The sequence below is a fragment of the Oncorhynchus mykiss genome, chromosome 18, assembly GCF_013265735.2.
Source record: "Oncorhynchus mykiss isolate Arlee chromosome 18, USDA_OmykA_1.1, whole genome shotgun sequence".
In the NCBI taxonomy this organism is placed as follows: Eukaryota; Metazoa; Chordata; class Actinopteri; order Salmoniformes; family Salmonidae; genus Oncorhynchus; species Oncorhynchus mykiss.
Genome location: NC_048582.1, coordinates 23,664,355 through 23,690,927, shown reverse-complemented (window position 1 = coordinate 23,690,927; position 26,573 = coordinate 23,664,355). Strand labels below are relative to the sequence as shown.

The 26,573-nt window shown below is 47.9% G+C and overlaps 1 protein-coding gene across 15 annotated transcripts in view; it reads left to right on the top strand.

The window, feature by feature from the left end:
* The window catches only part of LOC110495859 (bromodomain adjacent to zinc finger domain protein 2B), an 81,194-nt gene extending 59,420 nt beyond the window's left edge, over positions 1 to 21,774 (top strand). For 2 of the 15 annotated variants that reach the window (XM_036952298.1, XM_036952299.1), the window contains exons 5-36: positions 32 to 190; positions 1,015 to 1,214; positions 1,740 to 1,970; positions 2,068 to 2,655; positions 3,871 to 4,600; positions 4,757 to 5,041; positions 6,279 to 6,339; positions 6,445 to 6,553; positions 6,923 to 7,024; positions 7,485 to 7,713; positions 7,818 to 7,910; positions 8,017 to 8,090; positions 8,217 to 8,282; positions 8,952 to 9,017; positions 9,229 to 9,273; positions 9,646 to 9,678; positions 11,141 to 11,206; positions 11,491 to 11,631; positions 12,142 to 12,396; positions 12,759 to 12,982; positions 14,180 to 14,254; positions 14,334 to 14,628; positions 14,756 to 15,736; positions 15,937 to 16,216; positions 16,540 to 16,695; positions 17,454 to 17,614; positions 17,834 to 18,162; positions 18,734 to 18,869; positions 19,075 to 19,221; positions 19,445 to 19,788; positions 19,977 to 20,120; positions 20,274 to 21,774. In XM_036952298.1, coding sequence (XP_036808193.1) covers positions 32 to 190; positions 1,015 to 1,214; positions 1,740 to 1,970; positions 2,068 to 2,655; positions 3,871 to 4,600; positions 4,757 to 5,041; positions 6,279 to 6,339; positions 6,445 to 6,553; positions 6,923 to 7,024; positions 7,485 to 7,713; positions 7,818 to 7,910; positions 8,017 to 8,090; positions 8,217 to 8,282; positions 8,952 to 9,017; positions 9,229 to 9,273; positions 9,646 to 9,678; positions 11,141 to 11,206; positions 11,491 to 11,631; positions 12,142 to 12,396; positions 12,759 to 12,982; positions 14,180 to 14,254; positions 14,334 to 14,628; positions 14,756 to 15,736; positions 15,937 to 16,216; positions 16,540 to 16,695; positions 17,454 to 17,614; positions 17,834 to 18,162; positions 18,734 to 18,869; positions 19,075 to 19,221; positions 19,445 to 19,788; positions 19,977 to 20,120; positions 20,274 to 20,430 — 6,962 coding nt within the window. In that variant the 3' untranslated portion in view covers positions 20,431 to 21,774. The remainder of the gene's footprint in view (positions 1 to 31; positions 191 to 1,014; positions 1,215 to 1,739; positions 1,971 to 2,067; positions 2,656 to 3,870; positions 4,601 to 4,756; positions 5,042 to 6,278; positions 6,340 to 6,444; positions 6,554 to 6,922; positions 7,025 to 7,484; positions 7,714 to 7,817; positions 7,911 to 8,016; positions 8,091 to 8,216; positions 8,283 to 8,951; positions 9,018 to 9,228; positions 9,274 to 9,645; positions 9,679 to 11,140; positions 11,207 to 11,490; positions 11,632 to 12,141; positions 12,397 to 12,758; positions 12,983 to 14,179; positions 14,255 to 14,333; positions 14,629 to 14,755; positions 15,737 to 15,936; positions 16,217 to 16,539; positions 16,696 to 17,453; positions 17,615 to 17,833; positions 18,163 to 18,733; positions 18,870 to 19,074; positions 19,222 to 19,444; positions 19,789 to 19,976; positions 20,121 to 20,273) is intronic. The other 13 variants (XM_036952300.1, XM_036952303.1, XM_036952302.1 and 10 more) reach the window with 13 other exon arrangements.
* Positions 21,775 to 26,573: the final 4,799 nt, after the last annotated feature.

Genomic DNA, 26,573 nt, shown 5'->3' with positions numbered 1-26,573 from the left:
TGTCCTCCTCCTTGTCCTCTCTCTCCATCAGAATGGTGGCGAGCAGCAGAGGCCCACAGTAGGGGGGCAGCAGCCTTCCTCCCGCCGTTCCTGGGCCTCCCCACAATGTTCACCCCCCACATCCAGCAGAACCACAGCCCCCTGCAAGCCCCCTCCAGGACCCCCAGCAAAAACGGACAGACCCCCAAAGGTACAGCTACGCCCATCCTTCTTACATTGAACCCTTCCAAGTGCTTCATTCTGACCTATACAGATAATAACAACTTAGAACAAAGGTGATAATTGCGACACCTCCTGTGCTCATCAGGGGAAAATATGTATTTTATTGTACCTGTATATTGGCACAGAGTGTGAAGACGCGTCTCACACCTGTTCAAAAGCAGCAAATGATTTTACCGCCAGGAAATAAAAGGTACCCTTAAGAGGGCGAGGTATTTAAAGCGCAACGTTTTTTACCCCCTCTGGCAATTGCGAGAGATGTGAATGAATGAATCATTCCTGTAAGCAGGTGGTGGAAACTGTTCACAGGGATTAAGTGAGAGGCTCCCTAGTCTCGGCAGTCTCCGGCTCCGTGATGAGATTTCTCCCGTCGAGAACTTTATAATGACTTCCAGTCTCAGTTAATGGCGTATGTGCAGGCTTTTTTTCTTCTTTTCTCTCTCTCTCTCTATCTCTCTCTCTCTCTCTCTCTCTCTCTCTTTCTTTCTCACACTCTCTCTTGCTCTCTGTCTCTCTCTCTGTACCCTTTCTCTCTTAATCTACTTTCTTCATTTGATGCTGTCTTCTCATTTATCTTTAATTATGTAAACCACTCGTGTTGTGCTCACGCCATGTTCAGCATGCCTAAATGAGATACGCATTAAATCAATATTTTCGTAAGGCTTTTTTATTCTCTTCCGCATTCAGAAGAACCCCAGATATTTCATTCGCGTTTTTACTCGCAATGTCTCGTTGCTCAGATGAGATTAAGATGCTGTGTAACGGTGTGCTGTGCCTCTTTCCGTGCGATTTCAGGGGTGAACGGGGCAGTGAACGGAAGTGGGGTCTCCTCCCCAACCATGCAGGGGTCTTACTCCATGAACGCGTCCCCATCCCTGGGTGCCTCTCAGGCTGTTAAGGGCCCCAACTCCAAGGCCAGGGGCCCCAGGAGCAGCCCTCACAGCCACACAGCAGAGTTACAGCTGGAGAAAGTACCCTGCAAGCCTAAAGACAAGGTCAGCTCAATGATGTAGTGGATCTAGATTACTGATGACAACGTTGTGAAAAAGATGCGCGCACTTCGACGTGGCCGGAAGCCGCGTTGTTATGATTCTGAGCGCTCAGGTAGCTAGCAACGATGGCAAGAAGCTGCCATGTTTTAGGTAGCTCGTTTCAGCTCGTTGTATCTCGTTATTGATGCCATCTCTTGTTTTGAGGTGTTTTGACGGATTCCATGTCAATGCTAATATTGCAAAAAATCGATAGTGCTCATTATACAATTGTATAATTTGGAGATGAAATATAGTTGACATGTTGTTAACAGTCAAGCCAGCTCTGCATGTTTTGCCCCATAGTTGGGCATTCGTTGGTTTTGTTGCTAAAAGATAACCTGTCTATAGCTATAGTAAAGCCTGAAGTATTTGACTTGGGGTCCGTTTTGGACGTTTTAAGTTTTCCATTTCCAGTTTAGAAACAACAATCAAATGGTTCAAATGTACACGGGGTGCTTTATTGATTGTCAGCTCTCTGCCTTAATGCAGAAGCCCAGTAAAAAGCCAGCAGAGGTCGCTGGGGTCAGTGACAGCGAATCAGGCTCTTCCTCGGACAGCTCCAGCGACGGAGCCATCAGCAGCGACCTGGAGGACCTCGGAGGGGAAGAGGACGACGACGATGATGACGACGATGATGATGAGGATGAGGAAGAGGAGGGAAAGAGCAAGGCGTGGAACTCTGAGAAGGAGAAGGCGAGGCGGACGAAGAAAAAAATGAAGGTACAGTGATAGTGAGTAGTACTGGTAGTGTATAGCTACTTGTCTGTGATGTGCTCCGGGGTGAGCTAACATTGGGCTTCCTCTCCTCCCTCTCCAGATCGGGACACTAAGCTCGGGCATGAAGGAGGCCCAAGACAATAGGAACAGCCTGCCCCACAGCCTACACTCCGACCCCCCCACCCTGGTCCCCTCACAGCACTCCCCCTCTACCCTGTCCCAGAGCTCCCCCCTGTCTCTCCAGACCTCCCGGCCCAGGGAGGAGGGTCTCCAGCAGCACCTCAGTGTCATCCAGTCCACGGGCCTAGCAGCCAGCTCCAAGCCCCTGGCCCTCCTCACCCAACCCCGCAGGGAAACCTCCCCATCAACCGTCTCTGCCTCTCCAATCCCCCTCATCACCTCCCCCAAAGGACGCACCACAGCCTCCCCCAAGCCGCCCAAGCTTCTGCCCTCCTCGCCGCAGCACCCGCCCCTGTCCCTCTGCTCTTCCTCCAAGCCCCTGTCGGTGCCCTCCCTGGCCCGCTCCGTACCCCTGTCCTCCTCGCCTCAATCCTTCCCTCTCCTCACGTCGCCCATGGCCAACTCCCAGCAGCCCAAGCCTCTGAAGACACCAGGCAGTGGGAAGGCTAGTAAGAGGAAGTTGCTGGAGGAATCACTCTCTCAGATCAACGAATTCAGGCTCAAACAGGTTGGTCCACTGTCCTTTCTGCCACTAGCAAGGAGTATGGTACCAAGAGTATCAAGTATGACTTGCCTAGTTAAATAAAGGTTAAACTAAATAAATACAAGTTTTTTTTAAAATCCCAGTATTCACACAGTAGCTCTTTTTCCCATAGTCAAATAATACCACAGATTGGTAACTGGCTAGTTTAGCTTTTCACCTAATTTGGATAATCTAAAAGCGGTCGAACATGAAACGGTTTCTCCTTTCACAGTTAGAAGGTTGTTCGTTGTTCATGGTAACACTGTAGATGAGCTGCAGTAAGAGGGCTGCTTCCAGCCAGAGAGAGTCAGAGAGGGAAGTGGGAGTCCTATCTGAGTCATTTGATTGGGTGTCCTGCTGTGCTGCTCAGCCTGTAAACCAAAAGGTTAACCAAAAGGTCAATGCTTTTGGCCTCATTACCTCAGCAAAGCAGACGGCACATATAGTTACTGTATGTATTTATTAATGTTTTACTCTCCATTTAACACATTCACAACTAGATAGAACATATACACATTTATCACCTTCTGCAGTGCATTGTGGACCTCTCGGATGTAGTCGAAATGGTCATTGAAATAGTAGTTCATCGATTAGGCTAATTCCTATGGCTCCGGCCCCCTAATTGGAAATCTAGCCTTTTCCCCTGTTCTATTTTACCGGTGCTGAGGTTATTTTTTAACCAAAGGCCTCTGCATTCCCCCAGTGGTTCAGGAACTGTTACTGTATTACATGGTCTGTGAAATTGATTTGTTTCACTTGATATCACATCTAGTTGAATGTACATGTCGAAGCCCTAACCTGTGTTTGCTGAAACACGGTGCAACGCCAAACGTGACTGTCGTTCTATAAAATCTGCCATTATGCTGTTTAAAGTAAAAACCCAGATGCATGACGCTAACACTTTTCACAGACTCATAACTGTAGTAATTTAAGTGAGATACGGGAACTGGAAGCCGCTTTTCAGCAGCTTTACTCTTTACTTTGTACAATGCCTGTGGTTATGGCCATGTTATATGCCATTGTCTCCAGGCTTCTGTCCTCGGCACAGTGAGACAGTGAGCCAGGCATTGTGCTTCATCACCAGCTTGAATAATCAACGTAGATGTAAATTGACAGCTGGCACAATTATGCTGTTTTCTCTTTTCTTTTCCCTTGTTTTATCCCCCTCCCTCCTTCCCACCCTCCCACCCGCCGTTCCAGTCTTTACTCTCGCAAGGCCAGACGTTCCCGGCGGCGCAGCCCAAGAAGCAGCAGGGTCACAAAACCTCTAGGAAGGCTGCTGGGGTGACGTCATCCTCCTTGCCGCCCCCCAAGCTGTCCTCCTTGGAGAGTCCGTGTGGCGGTGGCAGAAGCACAAAGTTGCCCCCTGCTCCCCTCCCCCCTCCCCCCCAGAACAACCACTCCAACCTCTTCCTGTCCAGCGCTCTTCTGGGCCTGGCTGCCCACCCCAACGGAGTCATCCAAAGCACCACGGCTCAGGACGCGCCGCTAGCCCTTATCACCAAGCCCCGCAAAGACTCCAACAAGGACCTCTCTCGGGCAGGGGCGTCCCTCTCACTGCCCGTCAACCTCAGCACCGGCGGAAGGGTCCACTCGGCCTCCTCTCAGGGCCCCCCGGCGAGGCCCGCTACCTCACCCTCACCGGCCACGGCCCGGGGCCCCAGGAAGATCAAGGCCCCCAAGGCCCCTAACCTCCAGGTTCAGGCACATGCCCTGGCCCCCATGGCAGCCTGGAAGGGCCTCTCTCAGAGTCACCTGGTGCAGTCTCTGGTGGACCTGTTCAGAGGGGCCGAGGCCGGCCTCCCAGGTCTCCCCGGTCTCCCTAGCAGCAAGGACTCGGATGACTCTGTTGAGGATGACGACGACGACGACGATGATGATCTGGATGATTTGGAGGATGATGAGGAGGACTCGGATGACAGCTTGTCAGGTTAGATACCGTTCTGACCATCCTAATGGAAGGCACATGCAATGTTTTGTAGTGTACAGATTTTTTTTTTGGGGGGGGGGGGGGGTTATGGTGATGTACAGCAGTGAACACCATTCAACCAGTGATAACCCCTGTTTTCTGGTACCCTCCTCTCAGATTCTGACAGTAACTCGGACAGCGACAAGGACATCTCCGGTGGCAAACTGAAGGACCCGAAGCTGAAGCTGCCATCGTCAGGCTCCGTCTCCAAGAGGGAGAAGACCCCACTCAAGCTAACCAAAGGCCACGCCTCCTTACTGAGCAGCACAACCAATCACACAGCCGCCAGCTGCTCCCCACTCAACCTGCAGGTCATCAAGACGCCCAACATCGTCACCAGCTCCAGTGCCTTGGCCTATCACAGCTCTCCTTCCTCCTCCTACTCCCTGGTCACGCCCCCAGGTAACCGCAGGCAACACTCCTTAAACTTCTTTACCTACTCTGCCAAAGCTACTCATACAGCACAAGCACAAAACCAGTCAGTAAAAACACCTAGCTGTACCTTTTAACTGTTGAGGACACGTAACCACACTGGAATAGCTAAGCTCACCATTATATGCTATCATCTTCAGATGGTTGTGGGGAGAGAACAGGAAGAGGAAACGGAGGGTCTATTTTTAGTTAGCCGGGCGGTTGGCTGGCCTAACAGGCCTGGGTTCCTGTAGGTGCATGTCCTTGGGCTTAACAGGCCTGGGTTCCTGTAGGTGCATGTCCTTGGGCTTAACAGGCCTGGGTTCCTGTAGGTGCATGTCCTTGGGCTTAACAGGCCTGGGTTCCTGTAGGTGCATGTCCTTGGGCTTAACAGGCCTGGGTTCCTGTAGGTGCATGTCCTTGGGCTTAACAGGCCTGACAACTTGTTTGGCACTTCTGCCATGCCCGAGCTTTCTTTCTTTCTTTCCCCTCTCCTCTCCTCTCCTTCCTCTCTCTCTCTCAGCACTGGGAGATTACCCAGCTTAGGAAAGGAAATAACACACACACACACACACACACAGACACAACAAGGAAGACTGGAATTTTCCAACAGAGATTCCAATCTTCCTAAGCACATTTCAATTCAACATGTTTTGTTGTCCATCAAATTCACATTGGAATGTCAGTGATTTTTTTCAGGGCATATTTCAGTAATTTCCTTAAGTTGCTTTCAGAGCACGGAGTTTCTCAATACTCTACCTGATTAAATAAACGGAACGCAGAAACAATAAGGCACTCTCATGACCACAGCTGGTGGGTTGGAGACACAGAGGCAGCCCCGTTTGTCTCAGACAACGAAACACTGCTCATATTCAGCACTGTGGTGCTGTGGCTATGGGTGGGTGTTTTGGGCAGTAGCTCTGCGTGTGGCTGTAGCTGGGTGTTTAGGGCTATGGAGAGAAGGCTTTGACTGTGTATTGTTCAGTCTGACTAACGGGTTCATTCTCTCTCTCTCTCTCTCTCTCTCTCTCTCTCTCTCTCTCTCTCTCTCTCTCTCTCTCTCTCTCTCTCTCTCTCTCTCTCTCTCTCTCTCTCTCTCTCTCTCTCTCTCTCTCTCTCTCTCTCTCTCTCTCTCTCTCTCTCTCTCTCTCTCTCTCTCTCTCTCTCTCTCTCTCTCTCTCTCTCTCTCTCTCTCTCTCTCTCTCTCTCTCTCTCTCTCTCTCACCAGGCGCAGGGAAAAGAAAGAGGGTGATGGATGAGCAGGAGTTGAGGATACCTCTAGAGTTGGGGTAGGTCGAGTGATGACTTGAATTGATAGGCTCTCTCTAGCAATGGCAAAGCCTCTGGCATTCGGTCACTCACTCACAGTTTCCTTCCGTCCGTGTGTTTCCCAGCTGGCAGAGAGAAACGCGGATCAAGAGCGTGTCTGGGAAGATGCAAGGCGACGTGGCGTACTACGCGCCATGCGGGAAGAAGTTGAGGCAGTACCCCGATGTGGTGAAGGTAAAGAGTAACCCCTACCCCTCAGACTAGCCTTACGCTAGCAACTAGCCTCACCCTCACGCTAGTGCTCACTTAGCATCAACGCTAACCCCTGTGACCTTAACATGAGAAGAGCTGGAAACCTTTTAGCTCATTTCCACAATCCCTTCCTCTGCCTACTAAAAGCTGACCTGTCGTTAGAGCATTCTGATTCTCACTATGCTTTTGCTCAATTTCCCCCCTAATTCTTTTGATGCTTAGTAGTTGAATCGTCACTTTAGTTTTTAGCTTCCGCCACTGTATCTAGGTCGCTTTTCAATGTCACACTTTTACATACTATCACATTGGATATCCCTGTCTCACCAAACATCATTATTTTCTCTTCTGTAGTATCTATCCAGAAATGGAATAAGTGGCATCACACGCGATAATTTTAGCTTCAGTGCAAAGATAATGGTTGGTGACTTCTATGAAGCCAGAGAAGGACCCCAGGTGACCTCTTTCATCTATCTATTGCCCGTTAAAATGTGTTTATTTCCTCTTTTCATGTACAGTAGAAGCTGTATAGTAACTTAGTCCTACCACCTAGCCCCCTTTGTATAGGGAGTAATTTAATAATCCGTTGGCATTACTTCCACAGGTGACCAGTCATATACTGTACAGTAGGATAGTTTAACTAGCTGAATGGGGAATGGAATGCATTGTAGTGGTGTTCATATCACAGGTAGAAATTGGGCCATTTTCTGGTTCTTAGCTTTGTAGTCCAGTAATAACACTATGCATTGCATATTTTGATCTGCCCTCTTTTCTGTCATGAGTGATCGATCTAAAGAGTCAAACCTAGAGTAACAGTAGAGTAATCAAAGCAACTGAAGTATGTTAAAGCCATTTATTACCCACACGACACTAACTGCCCCTCTACCCTGTTGTTTCGCGCCTGTCCTACCCCCAGGGTCTGCAGTGGAGCCTGCTGAAGGACGAGGACGTCATCCCTCATATCCTGGCCATGGAGGGCCGGCGGGGACGGCCCCCCAACTCAGAGCGCCAGCGCGGGGCCGAGGGGGGAAAGGGCTCCCGGAGAAGGAAGGGCCGGCCGCCCAACGTGGGAGAGGGTCTGGGGTTGGGGGCCGAGGTGCCTAGCCCCAGCGAGGCCAAACTCTTACGCAAACTGGAGGCCCAAGGTGAGGAGGGAAAAAAAATGAAAAGACCTCCGTTTGAAGTCTGTGAATGCTACCTACCAAACATGTGTGGTCACACAATAACGTTCCATCACCTCTCTCTGCAGAGATAGCCAGGCAGGCGGCCCATATGAAGATGATGAGGAAGCTAGAGAAGCAGGCCATGGCCAGGGCAGCCAAAGAGGCCAGGAAGCAACAAGGTACACTACACTACATCTAAGTGCATACACTATTCCCCACTGTCCTCTTGTAGAGATGTGCAGTACCACTGCTGCAAACCATTTCTTAACACCTAAGCCCCTAAAGTCTCTCTTTCAGCCATCATGGCAGCCGAGGAAAGGAGGAAGCAGAAGGAGCAAATGAAGCTCATCAAGCAGCAGGTAGGGCATTCTTTACGTGACACCACTTCCTGTCAAACCGTCCCGTCTGAGGTATCCTTGTTTTACCACTGCACCACTGTTTGGTTTGCATAGTGCATCGATTAAGCTACCTCTGTGTTTCTCCAGGAGAAGATCAAGCGTATTCAGCAGATCAGGTTGGAGAAGGAGATGAGGGCACAGCAGATCCTGGAGGTACTACAGTCAACTGACCCAATACCGAACATATCCTCTGAATTAGCAGAACGTCACTCCTCAAAATGCATCCCAGAGTCTACTCTGTCCATGGGGTTTTAATCTTACCCAAGCCCATTACTGAATAATACCACAGTGTTGGAAGGAGTAAAGCATAATTCCACATGGAACTAATGCTAAATGGGTCTTGGTTGACGGCTGTTGAATATTAAAATCGCTGTCTCCGCTAGCTGTCTCAGAGTTAGACCATATTTAAATTAGACAGAAATATCTGTATTTTATTTTATCAGACAACAGCAACAGTTTAGCATAAGTGGGTGGGGAAGAAGAAAAAAAAATGTCTTCCCTTGCACACTCAATTACACTGTAGGAGCTCCAACGTATTTTAGCAGGACTACATCAAATTTGAGTTGACACGGTTGGCAAGCCACTCTTAACGGGATTTTTTTTCTTCGCTGTTTGCAATTACGTATTTAAATGATACTTGATTCACTCTCTGTGTTCTACACATTTGACTGGCACGTGAGGCATACGTTTCATTTTCTGTCACAGGGAAAATATCATATTTTGAGTGCTGCGGTGCGAAACTGCGAGGTGGCATGTGTCCGTCAGTCTGTCTGTCCAGATGTCTGGCAGTGAAATGACATTTGACCCGATTTGCATTCGCAGGCTAAACGGAGAAAGAAAGAAGAGGTTGCGAATGCCAAAATTATGGAGGCAGAGAAACGAATAAAGGTGAGAGTTTGTGTTACACACAGCATCTCAATGTAAACCAAAATGTCAAAGCTTTTTCCAGATGAGCTGTGTCTGACAATGAGATTAGGCATGAGCTGTAGCTCCTCTGTAAAATGGTCTGAAATCCCATCAGCCCTAGTGATTTTCATGATGGTTGCTGCATGAAAGTGTATTGATTTTCTCCCCTCATCTTTTCTGTCTTCCCCTGAAGGAGAAAGAAATGCGAAGACAGCATGCAGTCATTTTAAAGCACCAGGTACACAGCGCTTTTTAGCAACACGCCTTTTCTCTTCTGACATGATTGAAATTATACTAAAAACCATATACACTTCAGCTAGATCAGTGTTTACAGGGTGTGTGTTTGTGGGTGTGTGTGTGTGTGGGTGTGGGTGTGTGTGCGTGTTTGTGTGTGTGTGTGTGTGTGCGTGTGTGTGTGTGTGTGTGCGTGCGTGTGTGTGTTTCAAGGTTGTGTGTAACTAGATATTTTATTCAACTCTTTACTGTTTCTCTTTGGTCAGTTTCCATTCTATTGGGTTATTTCTGAACTTTGGGTATTTTTCTGCTAAACAATCTGTTTTTTTTTGCTGTCATTTCTGTTCCATAATACTTTGCCAACTCTCTCTGCCAGGAGTTGGAGAGGCATAGACTAGATATGGTATGGGTATGTTTATTTTTGTACATCTAACACCGCATTGTGTTTCCTGGTTGTGATATGGTTGTCATAGCAATGCATTAAGTGTAGCACTGGCTGCAATCATACTACATTATTCTGCATGGCTTTTCAGCAAAACAAACAAACACACACAAACAAACACACACACAAACAAAAACAACAACAGTGTGTCGCCTCCATCTGCTCTGAGACACCTGACCTCGCTCCGCCTGCAGTGGTTCGGTAGCTCCCCCCGTACTCCCCAGAATGCATTGCAAAAGGCGGCCAAGCCCTGCCATGCTCACTCTTACTGTCTGAAAGTACACTCCTCTCGATGAGTCATCCATCACATCCATCGTCTAGCTGTTGTTTTTGAGTGGCTGTGAGTGCTTGAGTTTTCCAGTTCCAGACATTGAGCTTGTGTCCGTCTCCGTCCACAAAGAGCTGCCCTTTAACCTGTTACGTCCCATTGAGTCTCTGAGGTTGCGTCTGAAATGGCATAGTGCACTACCTCATAGTGCACTACTTTGGTCAAAAGTAGTGCACTACATAGGGTAGAGGGTGCCATTTGGAATGTAGCCTGAGTCGTTCTGCTGCTCTGTTCTGTATCTGTACCTGCCTGTTTTCTCCAGCAGCCTCACTGGCTGTCTGTCTATTGCTATACCTGCCTGTTTTCTCCAGCAGCCTCACTGGCTGTCTGTCTATTGCTGTACCTACCTGTTTTCTCCAGCAGCCTGACTGGCTGGCTGGCTATTGCTTGTTGAGCGCGTCTGTTGCACACAATTAGAGCCAGGAGTTTTTCCTAACAATATCAACCTGAGCAGGAGAAACTCCTGGCCCCTGCATACTGTATTTATGCAGCTGACACCAGAGGATCTGTTTCATTGCCTTCTATCTGTTTATCACATCACTGAGTTCCCCATCCCTTCCAGACAGGCAGTCACTGTCCTCGCTTTGCCTTGATCAAATCCTATTGGTTTACAATAAAACATTTGGAGACAGTCTATCCTCAACCACGCAAGTCTCCTTGTAAGACCTTCACTAGATACCCCCCCCCCCCCATAGGTTTAGGCTATTTTCAATCTGGAACGGCTATCAGCTAAACAGATGGATGATACACAGCACAATGTTTGTTTTCATCCGACTGGCTTGTGGCTATGATGACTCTGTCATTTTGCGTTTGTTCCGTCAGCTTTTTACCTAGAGGCATCATAGCTTGACCCTAACTTCTCTTTTTTGACCCCGTCATCGCCATCTACCGCATTCTCCCTCTGATGCTTTCTGGTTGTCGTCATTCGTACCGTTGTCTTCTTAACCTCAGCTTCAACTGTACGTGTTGCTGTATGTGAAAACCTCGCCATGATGGAGGTGAATGGGGGTTTTCCTCCTTCTGTCCACCTCTCTGACTTCACCTGTGGAGGTTCCACCTTCTCCGGTGTGTAACGTGTGTGTGTTTTCTCTGCTCTGCTAGGAGAGGGAGAGGAGACGGCAACACGGGATGCTCATGAAGGCGGTGGAGGCTCGCAAAAAAGCAGAGGTGGGTGACATACAACACACACACACACGTGCGTGCCAGAAGGTCCCACTCCTTCCTGAACCCATTCAAACCCTCTCTCCTCCCTCTCCTTTTCATTTCTTCAATACACTAACTGAGTCAAAAGAATGGCCCTCAAGCTCTTTTTCTTTGAGAGCGCAGGCAGGGGCGCCGGGCTGAGTTCTAAAACTACTCAGCAGACTCGGCTTGACATTCTTGTCTGTTCTACCGCCACTGGCGTGAGCCCATTAACTCTCCCCTCCTCTCTCCTTCTCTGGGGCCCTCAGGAGCGCGAGCGCTTGCGGCAGGAAAAGAGGGATGAGAAACGCCTGAACAAGGAGCGGAAATTGGAGCTGAGGAGGCTGGAACTGGAGATTGCCAGGGAGCTGAAGAAGCCAAATGAAGACATGTGTCTGGCCGATCATAAGGTAATAAATGACCCATCTTGCCCATGATTCAGTCCTGCGTGATGTCTGAAGGGTGACATCATTAAAGGGACCTAGCTTTCCAAGTTGTAGGTGGCTGTTTCATTTAGTTACATTTCTTTTGCTTTATGTATATTTGAACTGGCAAGTTAATATTGTCTAGGTTTGGGTTATGGGTGGTTAAGTGCATTGTATCATCGCAATGGTATCTGTTGTGTATCATATGTGAAGCCTGAGTACTGGATATGGTTTGTGCTGTACACTGCCATCAAGTGGCAAAAGAGAGTAATGCAAACGGAGGGACGAGATAATAGTCCCCCACATGTTTACTAATGAAAACTTTTTTTTAAAGTTACCATTCAGAGCCATGTGATTCAGTCATTGACATTGCAATATGTTAAGTCGCACTGCTCCCCATATACTGCCGTCCACATAGGGTACTATAGAAGTCTCAGGGTGTCATGTGAGATGTATCCTAAACATTCCTCCCTCTCTCCTTACCTTTCATTCCAGCCTCTTCCAGAGTTTTCCAGAATCCCTGGCCTGATCTTGCCGGGGGGTGCGGTGTCTGACTGCCTGATGCTGATGCAGTTCCTACGCGGTTTTGGGAAGGTGCTGGGCTTCGATGTGGGGGTGGACGTACCCACCCTGGGCATGCTGCAGGAGGGCCTGCTCAACGTGGGAGACAGCATGGGACACGTCCAGGACCTGCTGGTCAGACTGCTCTCCCTGGCCGTGTGTGACCCTGGACTGCCCCCTGGACACAAGGTGAGATACTGTACATGTACAGGAACATACCAAGCAGGCTCTCACATAGGTGGAATAAAAACCTACACACATTGGTCCGATTTCCCAGACACAGGTTAAGCCTAGTCTTAGACTAAGAAACTAAGAAGCACTTTCTATGGAGAATCTCCACTGAACATGCTTTTTAGTCTAGGACTTAATCTGTGTCTGGGAAACCAGCCCATTGTCTATGAGTCAACACTCCTCTGGAAAGTATACCTGGAACCACTCTATCACGACCCCCCCCCCCCCCCCCCCCCCCCCCCCCTTACAGACCAAGACCATGTTGTCTTTCCCTCTATCTTCAATGACTCACCCGTCCTGTCTCTCTCCTCTCCCCCCAGACCAAGACCATGCTAGGGGACCATCTGACCAATGTGGGCATCAACCGGGACAATGTGTCGGAGGTGCTGCAGATGTACATGGGGGCCTATTGCGGGCAGACTGACCTGGCTGAGCTGGCCCTCAGCCTGAAGACCAAGGCCTTCCAGGCTCACACCCCCGCCCAGAAGGCCTCCATACTAGGCTTCCTGGCCAATGAGCTGGCCTGCAGCAAGAGTGTCGTCAGGTAGGAGTAAAGAACAGGAGACGCCTAACATTGAAATAGATAAGGCTGCAGCAAGAGTGCCGTCGTCAGGAGAGAAGAAAGAACAATTGAAACAAAACAATTAAAGGTCAGGTTCTATCTGCAGCAAAAGCGTTGACAGGTAGGAGGAGTGATGCTGACCTGCCAGCGTTGTACATCACACAGGCCTCAGACCAGTGGAGGTACAAGGGAATAGAATATTGTGCAGTACGTAAGGAGATCAAACATGGAATCGTTTTTACTGGTTTTACTTATAGGATATGCAGACAACATTTCACAAGCATGAGATGACATCCTTGTAGATCAGGCATTGTCGTCCCTTCCGGTCTTATTAGGTGGAGCCAGTGTGAAAGGTTTAGTGTACAAGAGGCTTCCATACTGTTGTGAGCCTACTGCCTTTTAGCTCCTTACAAATAATGCCGTTTAGTTGACTTCACTCAGCTGCTAATGCTGTCGTGTTTTATTAATGCTGTGTAAGACTCTGGATAGATCAGCTAATCTGGAGTGGGATTCAATTTTGATATAGAGAGAAGCCAAATACATCAATTATTCACGAGAGAGAGAGAGAGAGAGAGAGAGAGAGAGAGAGAGAGAGAGAGAATTGTACTGTATGTGTTAACTAGAGGTAACTGCCAAAATAAAGGAAACACTGACATAAAGTGTCTTGCTAAGGTGTTGGTTCACCACGAGCCAGAACCGCTTCAATGCACCGTGGAATAGATTCTACATGGGTCTGGAACTCTATTAGTGGGATCTGACACCATTCTTCCACAACAAATTCCATAATTTGGTGTTTTGTTGACGGAGGTGGAAAACGCTGTCTCAGGCTGAAGAATGTCCCATAAGTGTTCAATTGAGTTGAGATCTGGGGATTGAATCAGCCATGGCATATGGTTTACATCGTTTTCATGCTCATCAAACCATTCAGTGACCATTTGTGCCCTGTGGATGGGGACATTGTCATCCTATGGGGACATAGCCAAGGTAGCCAAAATAATGGCCAGCATTTTCATACATAATCCTAAACATGATAGGATGTTAATTGCTTAATTAACTCCGGAACCGGACCTGTGTGGAAGCACCTGCTTTCAATATACTTTGCATCCCTCATTTACTCACTGTTTCCATAGTTACCTGTACGTGTGAACTGACATACTGTATCTTTCTCTGTTTCTACAGCGAGATCGACAAGAACCTTGATCACATGACCAACATGAGGAAGGACAAGTGGCTGATCGAGGGCAAACTCAAAAAGTAAGTGTTGTGTGTGCGTGTGTGTGTGTGTGTGTGTGTGTGTGCATCTGAATGCTCACCTGTGTGTTTCTCTCTACAGGTTGAGGACCATCCATGCCAAGCGGACCGGGAAGAGAGATGCCAGCATGGGAGGGGAGGAGGCCCAGCCCCTGGGTACGCCCTCCTCTGGCCTCAAACGCAAGAGAAAGGCCGGAGCAGAAAGCGACGACGACGAGGATGAAGACGAAGACAGCGATGACCTGGCCGATGAAGATGACGAGGAAGAGGAGGAGGAGATGAAGAAGGGGAAGAAAGTGGAAACGTGTGACGAGGACGATGGGGACCAATCAACTAGTGTGGAGGAGCTGGAGAAACAGATAGAGAAGCTAGCCAAGGTAAGTCCTTCCTTCCGGAGATCTGAGAGTTCCATCTCCATGGAAGAACAATACTAAATAGTTATATATTATTGATTCATTGATTTAGTTATAACTCAGGTCATGGCGTTGTTGCTTGGTTTCACAGCAACAGCACCAGGTGAGGCGGAAGCTGTTTGAGGCGTCCCACTCCCTGCGCTCCATGATGTACGGCCAGGACCGGTACCGCCGGCGCTACTGGGTTCTGCCCCACTGCGGAGGGGTCTTCATCGAGGCCATGGAGAGCGGAGAAGCTGCGGGGGAGCTGGAGAAAGAGAGGGAGAGGAGGAGGGCGGCAGCAGGGGAGGTGCACATCAAGGAGGAGCCGCAGGAGGAGGAGGTGCAGAAGAAGAAACCTGGGGGCGTCGGCGGGGAGGAGAGGAGCGTCTACACCTCCGTGCGGTCAGAGGAGGGGAAGGAGGAGAAGAAAGGTTCTCCCAATCTTTTCCTCTTGCATCCGGCCTCTCTCTCCAAACTGACCACACTCCTCGACGTCGCTAAGGACGTTGCCAAGGAAATCCGCGAAGCCAAGGCAGACCTCCGCCCCAAATACAGCCCAACACCACCGTCTGTCACCACGACAACAAAAATAACACCACCATCCGATCCCGCCAACAACGTCTCTCTGCCCGCTAAACCTACAAGCCCCTGTGCGTCGACGGTGCCCAACCTGCCGTGCGAGGAGGCCAAACCCGGCTACCCCACCTCCACCTCGTCCCCCTCCTCGTTCTCCTCCCTCCTAAGCCCCACACCCCAGCTTTTCAGCCCTATAAAGACCTCCACCCTAGCCCCTAACCCTCCACAGCTCCAGTACCTCCCCAGCGACCAGCTCCTCAGGGTCCTGACAGAGAGGAGCGGTCACTGGTTCAGCCTGCTCCCCCGCTCCCCCTGTGACGACACCTCCCTCACCACCTCTCCCTCCCCTGGGCCCGGCCCTCTCCAGTCCTCCCCGCTGCCTTCCTCCAGCCTCACCCGGCCCAGGTCTCCCCCGGCTTCCCCCGCCCTGCCTCTCACCCCCTCGGCAGCGTCGGCCTCAGCCAGCCCCCACCACCCAGCTGGCTTCATCAACTACCCTCTGTCAGCCCTGCAGGTCAGTACTATGCCAGGACAGACCCCTTGTCCTAATGATTTATACTGGTAGTAGAAGCTCATAATGGAAAATCCTATGAATAAATGTAACATCAGAAGAATGGAGGTTCTGCTTGAAGCTACAGGCCTAAGTGTAGTGATACACATGAGTTTTTCTGATCATGATATTGAAGTGTCTGTGTCTGTATCTCCCCCCTCTAGGTTAAGACTGGAGGGTCGTTGCTGAGTCTCTCAGCGTTCTGCGGTGGCTGGCCCAGTGGAATGCTGAGCCCCAGCCAGCTGCCCTTCTGCAGCAGCCCCCTGCCAGGCCACTCAGGCCTCAGCTCCGTGGAGGGCAGTGCCAACGCGCCGCCCAGCGTCTCCAGCAAGAGCGGGTCGCCCGTTCCTCCCGGCGAGAAGCTCTCGTCCACGGTGCCCTCTCCCGCCATGATGGAGGTGCCCAAGCACTCGGACCACCCCACACCACGGCCCATCCCAGAGGGTGAGCGTGTGTGTGTGTGTGCGAGCGTGTGTGTGTGCGAGCGTGTGTGTGTGTGTGTGTTTCATGAGTCATCTATTTATTCAGTTTATTCTATTTATTCAACCTTTTATTAATTCACTGAGTCATGAGAATTAATAATTTGTTTTGAATTTGTTTTGTTCTACTGGGTGGAAGAAAGGAATCTCTTGAGGAGCGAGAACAGCACTGGAGTGTGTTCTGTATCAGAATACTGTAGATCTATTTCAAGGGGGCATTATATTGTCTTAAGTCATTTTTCTGAAACATTTCCATATGTTTATTTATTTATATGTGTGTGTGCGCAGAGATGCTGTCAGGCTGGTGGCGGGTGTCAGACATTGAGGAGCTGCGCTCCCTGGTGGGGTCCCTCCACAGCCGGGGAACCAGAGAGAAGGGCCTGCACCGACAGATGCACAAATACATGGAGCTCATCCCACAGGTCTGCACCAAGCACCGAGACGGTGAGTACTGTATGTCTGACAGTCACTCAAGTCAGTTTGTTGGCTGGTAGGTCCCTCACCCAATCTTTAGCAATCTGCATAGCCTTTACAGAGTAGATTTAGCCAACAGATCCCAATGGATATGAATGAATAAAGTAGCTTTGATTTTGTGTCAGTGAAACTGAGCAGCACTCCGACTGGCAGGCCCCGACTTTCACAAAGACTTTTGTGTTGGAGTCTGATTGAGCACTGTGTTATGACAGCTCTGAGTAGTTATACCCCTACTGAGCACACTCCAAGCCCCTGCGCTTCACAATGAATTGACATTTGGTACATGACGCATGACTGACTGCTCAATATGAGTCTGACATCAAAGCCAGATTAGTTAACGTTCGTGTGGTTTCTGATTGAACAGCTCTTTGTGTCTGGATATTGAATTCTTAGTGTGTGTGTGTGTGTGTGTGTGTGTGTGTGTGTGTGTGTGTGTGTGTGTGTGTGTGTGTGTGTGTGTGTGTGTGTGTGTGTGTGTGTGTGTGTGTGTGTGTGTGTGTGTGTGTGTGTGTGTGTGTGTGTGTGTGTGTGTGTGTGAATGGGGAGTGGTAGAGTGTGTGTGGTTTTGTTGTTGCGTTAGGGAGGGAGTAGCGAGCGACAAAAAGCAAGTCTGTGTGTGTGGGTGTTGGGTCTGGTGTGCGAATAATATGCATGTTTTGTGTGCTTAAACACGCGTCTATGGAATGTATGACTGGTCTCTAATGCCGTCCTGTCTCCCCAATGTGCAGCGGCCATGATAGAGCTGTGTGAGCTGGAGGAGAGCCAGGTGAGTGTGGAGTCAGTGCGTGGGTGGTGTGTGGAGGAGCAGGCCATGGAGATGGACATCGCTGTGCTGCAGCAGGTGGAGGAGCTGGAGAGGAAGGTCACCACCGCCAGCCTGCAGGTCAAGGTAAACAACAACAACAACGACATCAACAAATGGGTAGCTTCCTTTTATTATAGCTCTCATCCCTATCCATTGGAGAAAATATAGGCCTCTGTTCGAAAGTAATGAATGGTAGCGGTGGTCACTCGCTAACCTTTTCAAGTCTGTTAACCAAGATCTAGTGAATAGGTTGTTATTTAAGTTTGAACCTAAAGACTACATTACCTACCATTCCCTGCGCAGGGCTGGATGTACCCCGAGCCCCAATCAGAGAGGGAGGACCTGGTCTACCACGAGCACAAGCCCCTCCCCAAACACCAACCAGCGGCGGCCGGCGCTGGCGACAAAGACCAACCGGAGGACAAGGCGGACCACAAGGCGTGCGGCGTGGTGCGTCACGCGGACAACCCTCTGGACATAGCGGTGACGCGGCTGGCGGACCTGGAGAGGAACATCGAGAGAAGGTACCTGAGGAGCCCCTTAGGTACCACCATTCAGATCAGGCTGGATAATGTGGGGGCTATCGGTACCGTCACTGTCCCAGCTCCCTCCAGTAGTGCTGACAGGGAAGGGTAGGTCATCCACTCAGGATTCAACACTTCTGTGTGCTTTTTTGTTTCATTTTTCAAAAAGACATCTACCTCTGCTGTCCTTTTTTTGGGTGGGGTTTTGCATCTTTTATTGTGTGTTTTCATGGTTGTCTTCTGGTTTGGGGTTGACTCACAGTGTGGTGAATGTTTTTTCCTGCTGAGTTTTTCTGGCCGTCTGCATGGTGTTCTGCGTCAGTAATCACGGCATCCACCTCGTCCCGTCTACCATTCTTTTTCCTCCTCTCCCGGCATCTGCATGGGCGTCACTCCTGCATGGCAGTGTGTGTACCTGTACCCATATGTCCCTGCTGCCTGCCCCCCTCACTCACTCACTCACTCACTCACTCACTCACTCTCATACCGGTGTCTGTCTGCACAGCTGCAGCTTCAGCGAGTTGTGGTGACAGTGGGCGTGTGTCTGTGTATGGGCAAGTGTTTGTGTTGGAAAGCGAAGGATTGAGTGTGTGTACCTGCCTGCATGAGTCCGTGTCCGACTTTCCGTATTCCTGTTTGTATGCGTCCATCCCTCTGACATCTGCGTTGCCTTCCACAGGGGCGAGGAGGAGGTGGCCCATGGGATGAAGGTGTGGAGGAAGGCCCTGGGCGACGTCCGCAGTGCCGCCCAGCTGGCCATGTGTCTCCAGCAGCTCCAGAAGTCCATCGCCTGGGAGAGGTCCATCATGAAAGTGGTGAGTAAAACCTCAACGACTGTAGCTGGCTGGCACGGAATTTCAATATGCTAGGGAAGTGAACACTGTGTGTCATTGGAGAGCATTTGAATCCCAAGACCATTTCAAGTCCCTTAGGGAGTGGATTCCAATGTAAATCTTGGTAAATGTTGGTTCGAAAATCCACCCCTTGGTTTTGAGGTGACACTGCATTGTCTGCTTTTAGTACTGTCAGATCTGCAGGAAGGGTGACAACGAGGACCTGCTCCTGCTGTGTGACGGCTGTGACAAAGGCTGCCACACGTACTGTCACAAACCCAAGATCACCACCATCCCCGAGGGGGACTGGTACTGCCCCGCCTGCATATCCAAGGTGACCCAAACTGTCCAGGCCACTGTTCAACATTTACATATCGTACTTTACTATAGAAGTATGTCAGCCACGCGTATCAGTCATGTACCTCTACATTATGTACCTGTCATTTTCATATCATATATTATTTCAAAGTAGGTAATTCAACAACACTGTGTACACAATATGCCAAGTGCCATTGCTATGTAAGTACAACTGCATGAATCCTCCCCTCTCCCCTCAGGCGAGCGGCCCGTCTCCCAAGAACAAGAAGCCGCCCAGCAAACCGGTGGCGGGTGGAGGCGGGAAGAAACCCACCGCGGCCGAGGCCAAGCGGAACGGGAAGCAGGCCGGCAACAGTAACGGTAACGTGGAGGTGTCAGAGGACGACTCGGCGAGCGCCAGCGGCACCCCGAAGAAAGGAGGAGGAGCGAAAGAGCCCCCCAGCAGGAAGAGGAAAGGAGAGGAGAGCCCCGCCCCGTCCCAGGCCCCGCCCACACCCCAGTCACCCAGTCAGGAGAGCCCTGTGGTGTGTGTGAAGAGAGCCAAGACAGCCAGAGACAACAACAGAGACCTTGGTTTGTGCAGGTACTGTACTACACCATAAATCTTTGACTCATTTTCTCAGCACAAGTATCAGCACTTTAAATCAGCGAGTTGCTGATGGAAATGCAGATGCGGGTTGTAAATGTATTTGCCGGGGGCATTGCAATGTACTGTAAACACTTGCACGAACATGTTCCCTTCGTGACGTGTGTGTGTGTTATCTCCTGCAGGGTGCTCCTGGCTGAGTTGGAGCGTCACCAGGATGCCTGGCCCTTCCTCAACCCCGTCAACACCAAGGGGATCCCTGGCTACAGGAAGGTCATCAAGAAGCCCATGGACTTCGCCACCGTCAGAGAGAAGCTCGTCAGCAGCCAGTGAGTTCACTATTAATATGACACTCTTACTATCCACTCCCTAGTAGTCATACTATGACTAACCTCGGATCTAGTCACGTAGCCAGGAAAAGATAACACAACAATCGAGTGTTTTACTCATTTACTCAAAATGATCTGTTCCTCTCGTTTCAGGTATCAGAATCTGGAGACTTTCATTATTGACGTCAACCTGGTATTTGATAACTGTGAAAAGTTTAATGAAGACAATTCAGACATCGGGCGAGCGGGACACAACATGAGGAAGTTCTTTGATAAGAGATGGACAGAGCTTCTCAATGAAATAAACTAATCCATCAATTTTGGGTGTTGTTTTACCGATCATCATCACTGTCTCGAACCAGACCTCCAGTAACATTATTTGACATTTCATAGCGGAGGCACCACGTTTTGGGAATGACAAGATGATGATGCTGGTCCGTCTGTACCTTTGGGACGAACCCGGGGCAGTTAAAGTGAAATGTCAACAGACAGACTTGTAACGCTGGTGTTGCTACAGTACAACAGGGATCCAAACACCCAAAGAGTCCCACACAATGTCAACCGGGTGTCTTAGTGCAATACCATTTCCTGTTCAAGATCATTGCACTGAATCCTCATCCTTCTCAACCACCCGAAATGCATCTGCGGTAGAATACTTTCCACTACTTGTAAATAGACGTTTTATTTTTATTTAATCGTATTATAGTGAATGTATTTAATTTTTTAATAATTATTTATGAATCAATAAATAAAATAAAAAAAAGGTCCACATCATTTTCTATGAAAAGGAAGAATCAGCTCAACTGCTTTGAATCGAAAGGAATGTCTGTCTTTGTGTTTGACTTTTTTTTCTTTCCCAAATATGAAACAAAGCCAAGAAAAAGAATTACTGTTTACACTGTTCTATGCTTTTGGGCATCAGAGGACTGTAATCATTACGTTAAAACTGTACAACTGCATTTAATTACAAAAATTGCAGAAAAACAGTCAGACAATGGTGATACATGTGTATATACTGTTTATTAATGTCAATATTCAAGTCTTGTTTGGAACGGAATTGTTTAAAATATCAGATATTGTTTATGCCTTAGAATGATTGTAGCATTCTATTCTATTTTAGTGAAAGTGATAAAAAAAAAAACATAAATATTGTTTGTACAATATATACATATCCTCTGCAAACACTGTGGTATCCTTAATCTTGGTAGTGCCTACCCTTCCAACAGGGGCGTAGGGGATATAATTTTTTCGTTTTTCCATTTTTACGATGACATTATTTTTATATATAATTTCAATCCAACATGGCCTCCAAAGTCTGACAGTGACACAGTAATATTTCCTCTCCATACAGAAAGAGAAAAACAAACAAACAACGTCTAAGTATTTGTTTAGTCTTTTTTTCCCCCCATGAAACATTTCCCCACATCTGCCTTGCCACAGTACAGAGGACGTAAGGCCATTTGTAACCACTGTGTTTGAATCTTGCTGTGTGTCGTGGCCTAATGGAGGCAGCTAGAATTTTTTGTACCCAAGTCAGAGTACTTGAAGTTACTTTATTTAAGATATTGTGGAAAAATAACATCATTCTTTTTGTAGGAGCTTTATTTTTCACTAGTGTGTGGCACGGACCTATTAAAGGATGTTTTTCAACCTAGTTTCACTCTGGGTGTGTTATTTCCCCTATTCTACCGACCCTGTGTCATGAGTCATGCCATTTTCATTTGGATGATGTGAGTGGGGAGGAGAATACCTTTTTTAGTTTTGAAATGCTTTTGGGTAGCACATGAATGTAGTACCCATTCCATATAGGGCTTATTTTGGCCCCTATAATCACCTACTTCTACTAGCCCTTTTGTTTACACAAATATAAAATTATTTGATACATCTAGCCTAATGAACGATAGGGTTTAGATTAGAATCTAGACTTTGGAGTTGGAGTCGTTTTAGATCTGTCAAGTACTGAAAGAGTAGCCTACAAGGAGAACTTGAGAAGAGTTAGGCTGCCAGAGACATGTAGCCTATCGTCCGAGTCCACTGCAGTTTGTTCTCTTCGTTGTTGTTTTTTGCTGTCATTGTGAATGGGTTTAAGGCTGTATGGACATGATTGATGGATGGTCCTCCCCCAGATAAAATAAAATAAAATTGATAACGCATTTCCTGCATTTTAAAGGCCCAATGCAGTCGTTTTTATCTCAATATCAAATCATTTCTGGGGAACAACTAAGTACTTTACTGTAATAGCTTTCCATGAAAATTATCAAAAAGAAACAAATCGTTTTTAAGCAATCAATGGAAGTGACGGGCATGTAAACATCAAACCAAATATGGAGTTGATTTCAGGTTATTTTGGTCACAGGGATCACATGGCCCTATCCCTTCCACAGGGATCATATGTCCCTATCCCTTCCACAGGGATCACATGGCCCTATCCCTTCCACAGGGATCATATGTCCCTATCCCTTCCACAGGGATCATATGTCCCTATCCCTTCCACAGGGATCACATGGCCCTATCCCTTCCACAGGGATCATATGTCCCTATCCCTTCCACAGGGATCATATGTCCCTATCCCTTCCACAGGGATCATATGGCCCTATCCCTTCCACAGGGATCATATGTCCCTATCCCTTCCACAGGGATCATATGTCCCTATCCCTTCCACAGGGATCATATGTCCCTATCCCTTCCACAGGGATCACATGGCCCTATCCCTTCCACAGGGATCATATGGCCCTATCCCTTTCCACAGGGATCATATGTCCCTATCCCTTCCACAGGGATCATATGTCCCTATCCCTTCCACAGGGATCACATGGCCCTATCCCTTCCACAGGGATCACATGGCCCTATCCCTTCCACAGGGATCACATGGCCCTATCCCTTCCACAGGGATCACATGGCCCTATCCCTTCCACAGGGATCATATGGCCCTATCCCTTCCACAGGGATCATATGTCCCTATCCCTTCCACAGGGATCACATGGCCCTATCCCTTCCACAGGGATCACATGGCCCTATCCCTTCCACAGGGATCACATGGCCCTATCCCTTCCACAGGGATCAGATGACCCTATCCCTTCCACAGGGATCATATGTCCCTATCCCTTCCATTGATTTTTAGCTAGTGATGGCTAATGTTAGCTAAGTTTGTAGTGGCTGTTTAAAGAAAAAAAAGAATTTGTCCTGGCCCATAGACTACTTGCAGGGTGAGGAACCATGTAACATCAAGTTAAAAAATCATGAACTACTCCTTTAGGTAAGTAAACCTTGTACAAGTAAGCCTTTGTATTAGGCAACTTGATGTACAAGTACATTCCTGGACGGATCCTAATCTGTAGCAGGGCCTTACCCCCAATCCACCTCCGTAATGCTGAGTGCCAAGTAAAGAGGCATCGGGTCCCAAAGAGTCTTTGTTTGGACTTGAGCAGGGATCGAACCAACCTTCCAATCTCAGGGTGGACACTACCAAAAATAACAAATAGATTTGATTCAATCTATCCATTTGTATAATTGCATTTTTTTTATGGTCAAAAGGACATCCTTTGATAGACAATAACTTTCGTATTTTCATGAGTGTTTGAGTTTAGGTCACAGGAGGTTGGTGGTACCTTAATTGGGGAGGATGGGCTCGTGGTAATGGATGGAGCAGAATAAGTGGAATGGTATCAAACACATGGTTTCCATGTGCTTGATGCCATTCCATTTGCTCCGTCCTCCCCTCAGCAGCCTCCAGTGGTTTAGGTCCATAACTACGCCTCTATCTGCTTACACTGCTTTCAAGGTAAGGCAACGTGTTTCTTTCTGCGTTTCTCAAACTTTTTGTGCCAGGGACATGGCCTTCTTCCTCCGGAGAGCGCTTGGGTAAAACATGATTGACAACCATCTTTTATTCAAAATACCTATTTTTGTATGTGTTTTCTCTATAACTAGGCCTTCGAGGCCTATATTAACACATATAATAGTTTTAAGATAGTAATAACATGAACCATCAAGCTCAAAAAGTAATGTGTAGAAATGATTTGATGAAACTTTTGAATTTGACCGTACTGCCATCACCTCAATAAGTGCATTTAAAAGGGCAAAATAGCCCTCTGGAATATTGGAGGGGACGTGTCTCCGTCACTTATATGCCGACGATGCCTATGTTTAACCAAAATAGCAACATTTATCATCGATAAAGAGGTCTGTTTGGAACCTCTCTGTACCGGTTCTGTGGCAAACTGGTGTCTCAATGCTTCACATACAGTTGAAGTCGGAAGTTTACATACACCTTAGCCAATTACAGCTAAACTCAGTTTTTCACAATTCCTGACATGTAATTCTAGTAAAAATTCCCTCTTTTAGGTCAGTTAGGATCACCACTTTATTTTAGGAATGTGAAATGTCAGAATAATAGAAGAAAGAATGATTTATTTCAGCTTTTATTTCTTTCATCACATTCCCAGTGGGTCAGAAGTTTACATAACCTCAATTAGTATTTAATAACATTGCCTTTAAATTGTTTAATTGGGTCAAACGTTTCAGGTAGCCTTCCACAAGCTTCCCACAATAGGTTGGGTGAATTTTGGCCCATTACTCCTGACAGAGCTGGTGTAACTGAGTCAGGTTTGTTGGCCTCCTTGCTCGCACACGCTTTTTCAGTTTTGCCCACAAATTTTCTATAGGATGAGGTCAGGGCTTTGTGATGGCCACTCTTCCAATACCTTGACTTTGTTGTCCTTAAGCCATTTTGCCACAACTTTGGAAGTATACTTGGGGTCATTGTCCATTTGGAAGACCCATTTGCGACCAAGCTTTAACTTCCTGACATGTCTTGAGATGTTGCTTCAATATATCCACATAATCTTCCTCATGATGTCATCTATTTTGTGAAGTGCACCAGTCCCTCCTGCAGCAAAGCACCCCCACACTTGATGCTGCCACCCCGTGCTTCACGGTTTGCATGGTGTTCTTGGGCTTGCAAGCCTCCCTCTTTTTCCTCCAAACATAACGATGGTCATTATGGCCAAACAGTTCTATTTTTGTTTCATCAGACCAGAGGACATTTCTTCAAAAAGTACAATCTGTAACGGTTTTCTTCAGTCTCCTCCTCTGATGAAGAGGTAGAACAAGGATCGGACCAAAATGCAGCGTGTAGATTGCGATCCATGTTTTAATGAACAAACGTAAAACACGAATCAATACAAACACTACAAAATAAAGAACGTGATGAACGTAACGAAAACCTAAACAGCCTATCTGGTGAAAACACATAGACAGGAACAATCACCCACAAACACACAGTGAAACCCAGGCTACCTAAATATGGTTCCCAATCAGAGACAATGACGAACACCTGCCTCTGACTGAGAACCATATCAGGCTGAACATAGAAATAGACAAACAAGACATGAAACATAGAATGCCCACTCAGATCACACCCTGACCAATCAAAACATAGAAAATACAAAGTAAACTATGGTCAGGGCGTGACACAATCTTTGTCACCATGTGCAGTTGCAAACTGTAGTCTGCCTTTTTTATGGCGGTTTTGGAGCAGTGGCTTCTTCCTTGCTTAGCGGCCTTTCAGGTTATGTCGATATAGGACTCGTTTTACTATGGTTATAGATACTTTTGTACCCGTTTCCTCCAGCATCTTCACAAGGTCCTTTGCTGTTGTTCTAGGATTGATTTGCACTTTTCGCACCAAAGTACGTTCATCTCTAGGTAGACAGAACGCATCTCCTTCCTGAGTGGCATGATGGCTGCGTGGTCCCATGGTGTTTATACTTGCTTATACTTGTTTATACTTGTGTACTATTGTTTGTACAGATGAACGTGGTACCTTCAGGCGGTTGGAAATTGCTCCCAAGGATGAACCAGACTTGTGGAGGTCTACAATTTTTTCTTGGCTGATTTCTTTTGATTTTCCCATGATGTCAAGCAAAGAGGCACTGAGTTTGAAGGTTGGCCTTGAAATACTTCACAGGTAAACCTACAATTGACTCAAATTATGTCAATTAGCCTCTCAGAAGCTTCTAAAGTCAAATCAAATGTATTTATATAGCCCTTCGTACATCAGCTGATATCTCAAAGTGCTGTACAGAAACCCAGCCTAAAACCCCAAACAGCAAGCAATGCAGGTGTACAAGCACGGTGGCTAGGAAAAACTCCCTAGAAAGGCCAAAACCTAGGAAGAAACCTAGAGAGGAACTAGGCTATGTGGGGTGGCCAGTCCTCTTCTGGCTGTGCCGGGTGGAGATTATAACAGAACATGGCCAAGATGTTCAAATGTTCAAAAATGACCAGCATGGTCAAATAATAATAATCACAGGCAGAACAGTTAAAACTGGAGCAGCAGCACGGCCAGGTGGACTGGGGACAGCAAGGAGTCATCATGTCAGGTAGTCCTGAGGCATGGTCCTAGGGCTCAGGTCCTCCGAGAGAGAGAAAGAAAGAAAGAATTAGAGAGAG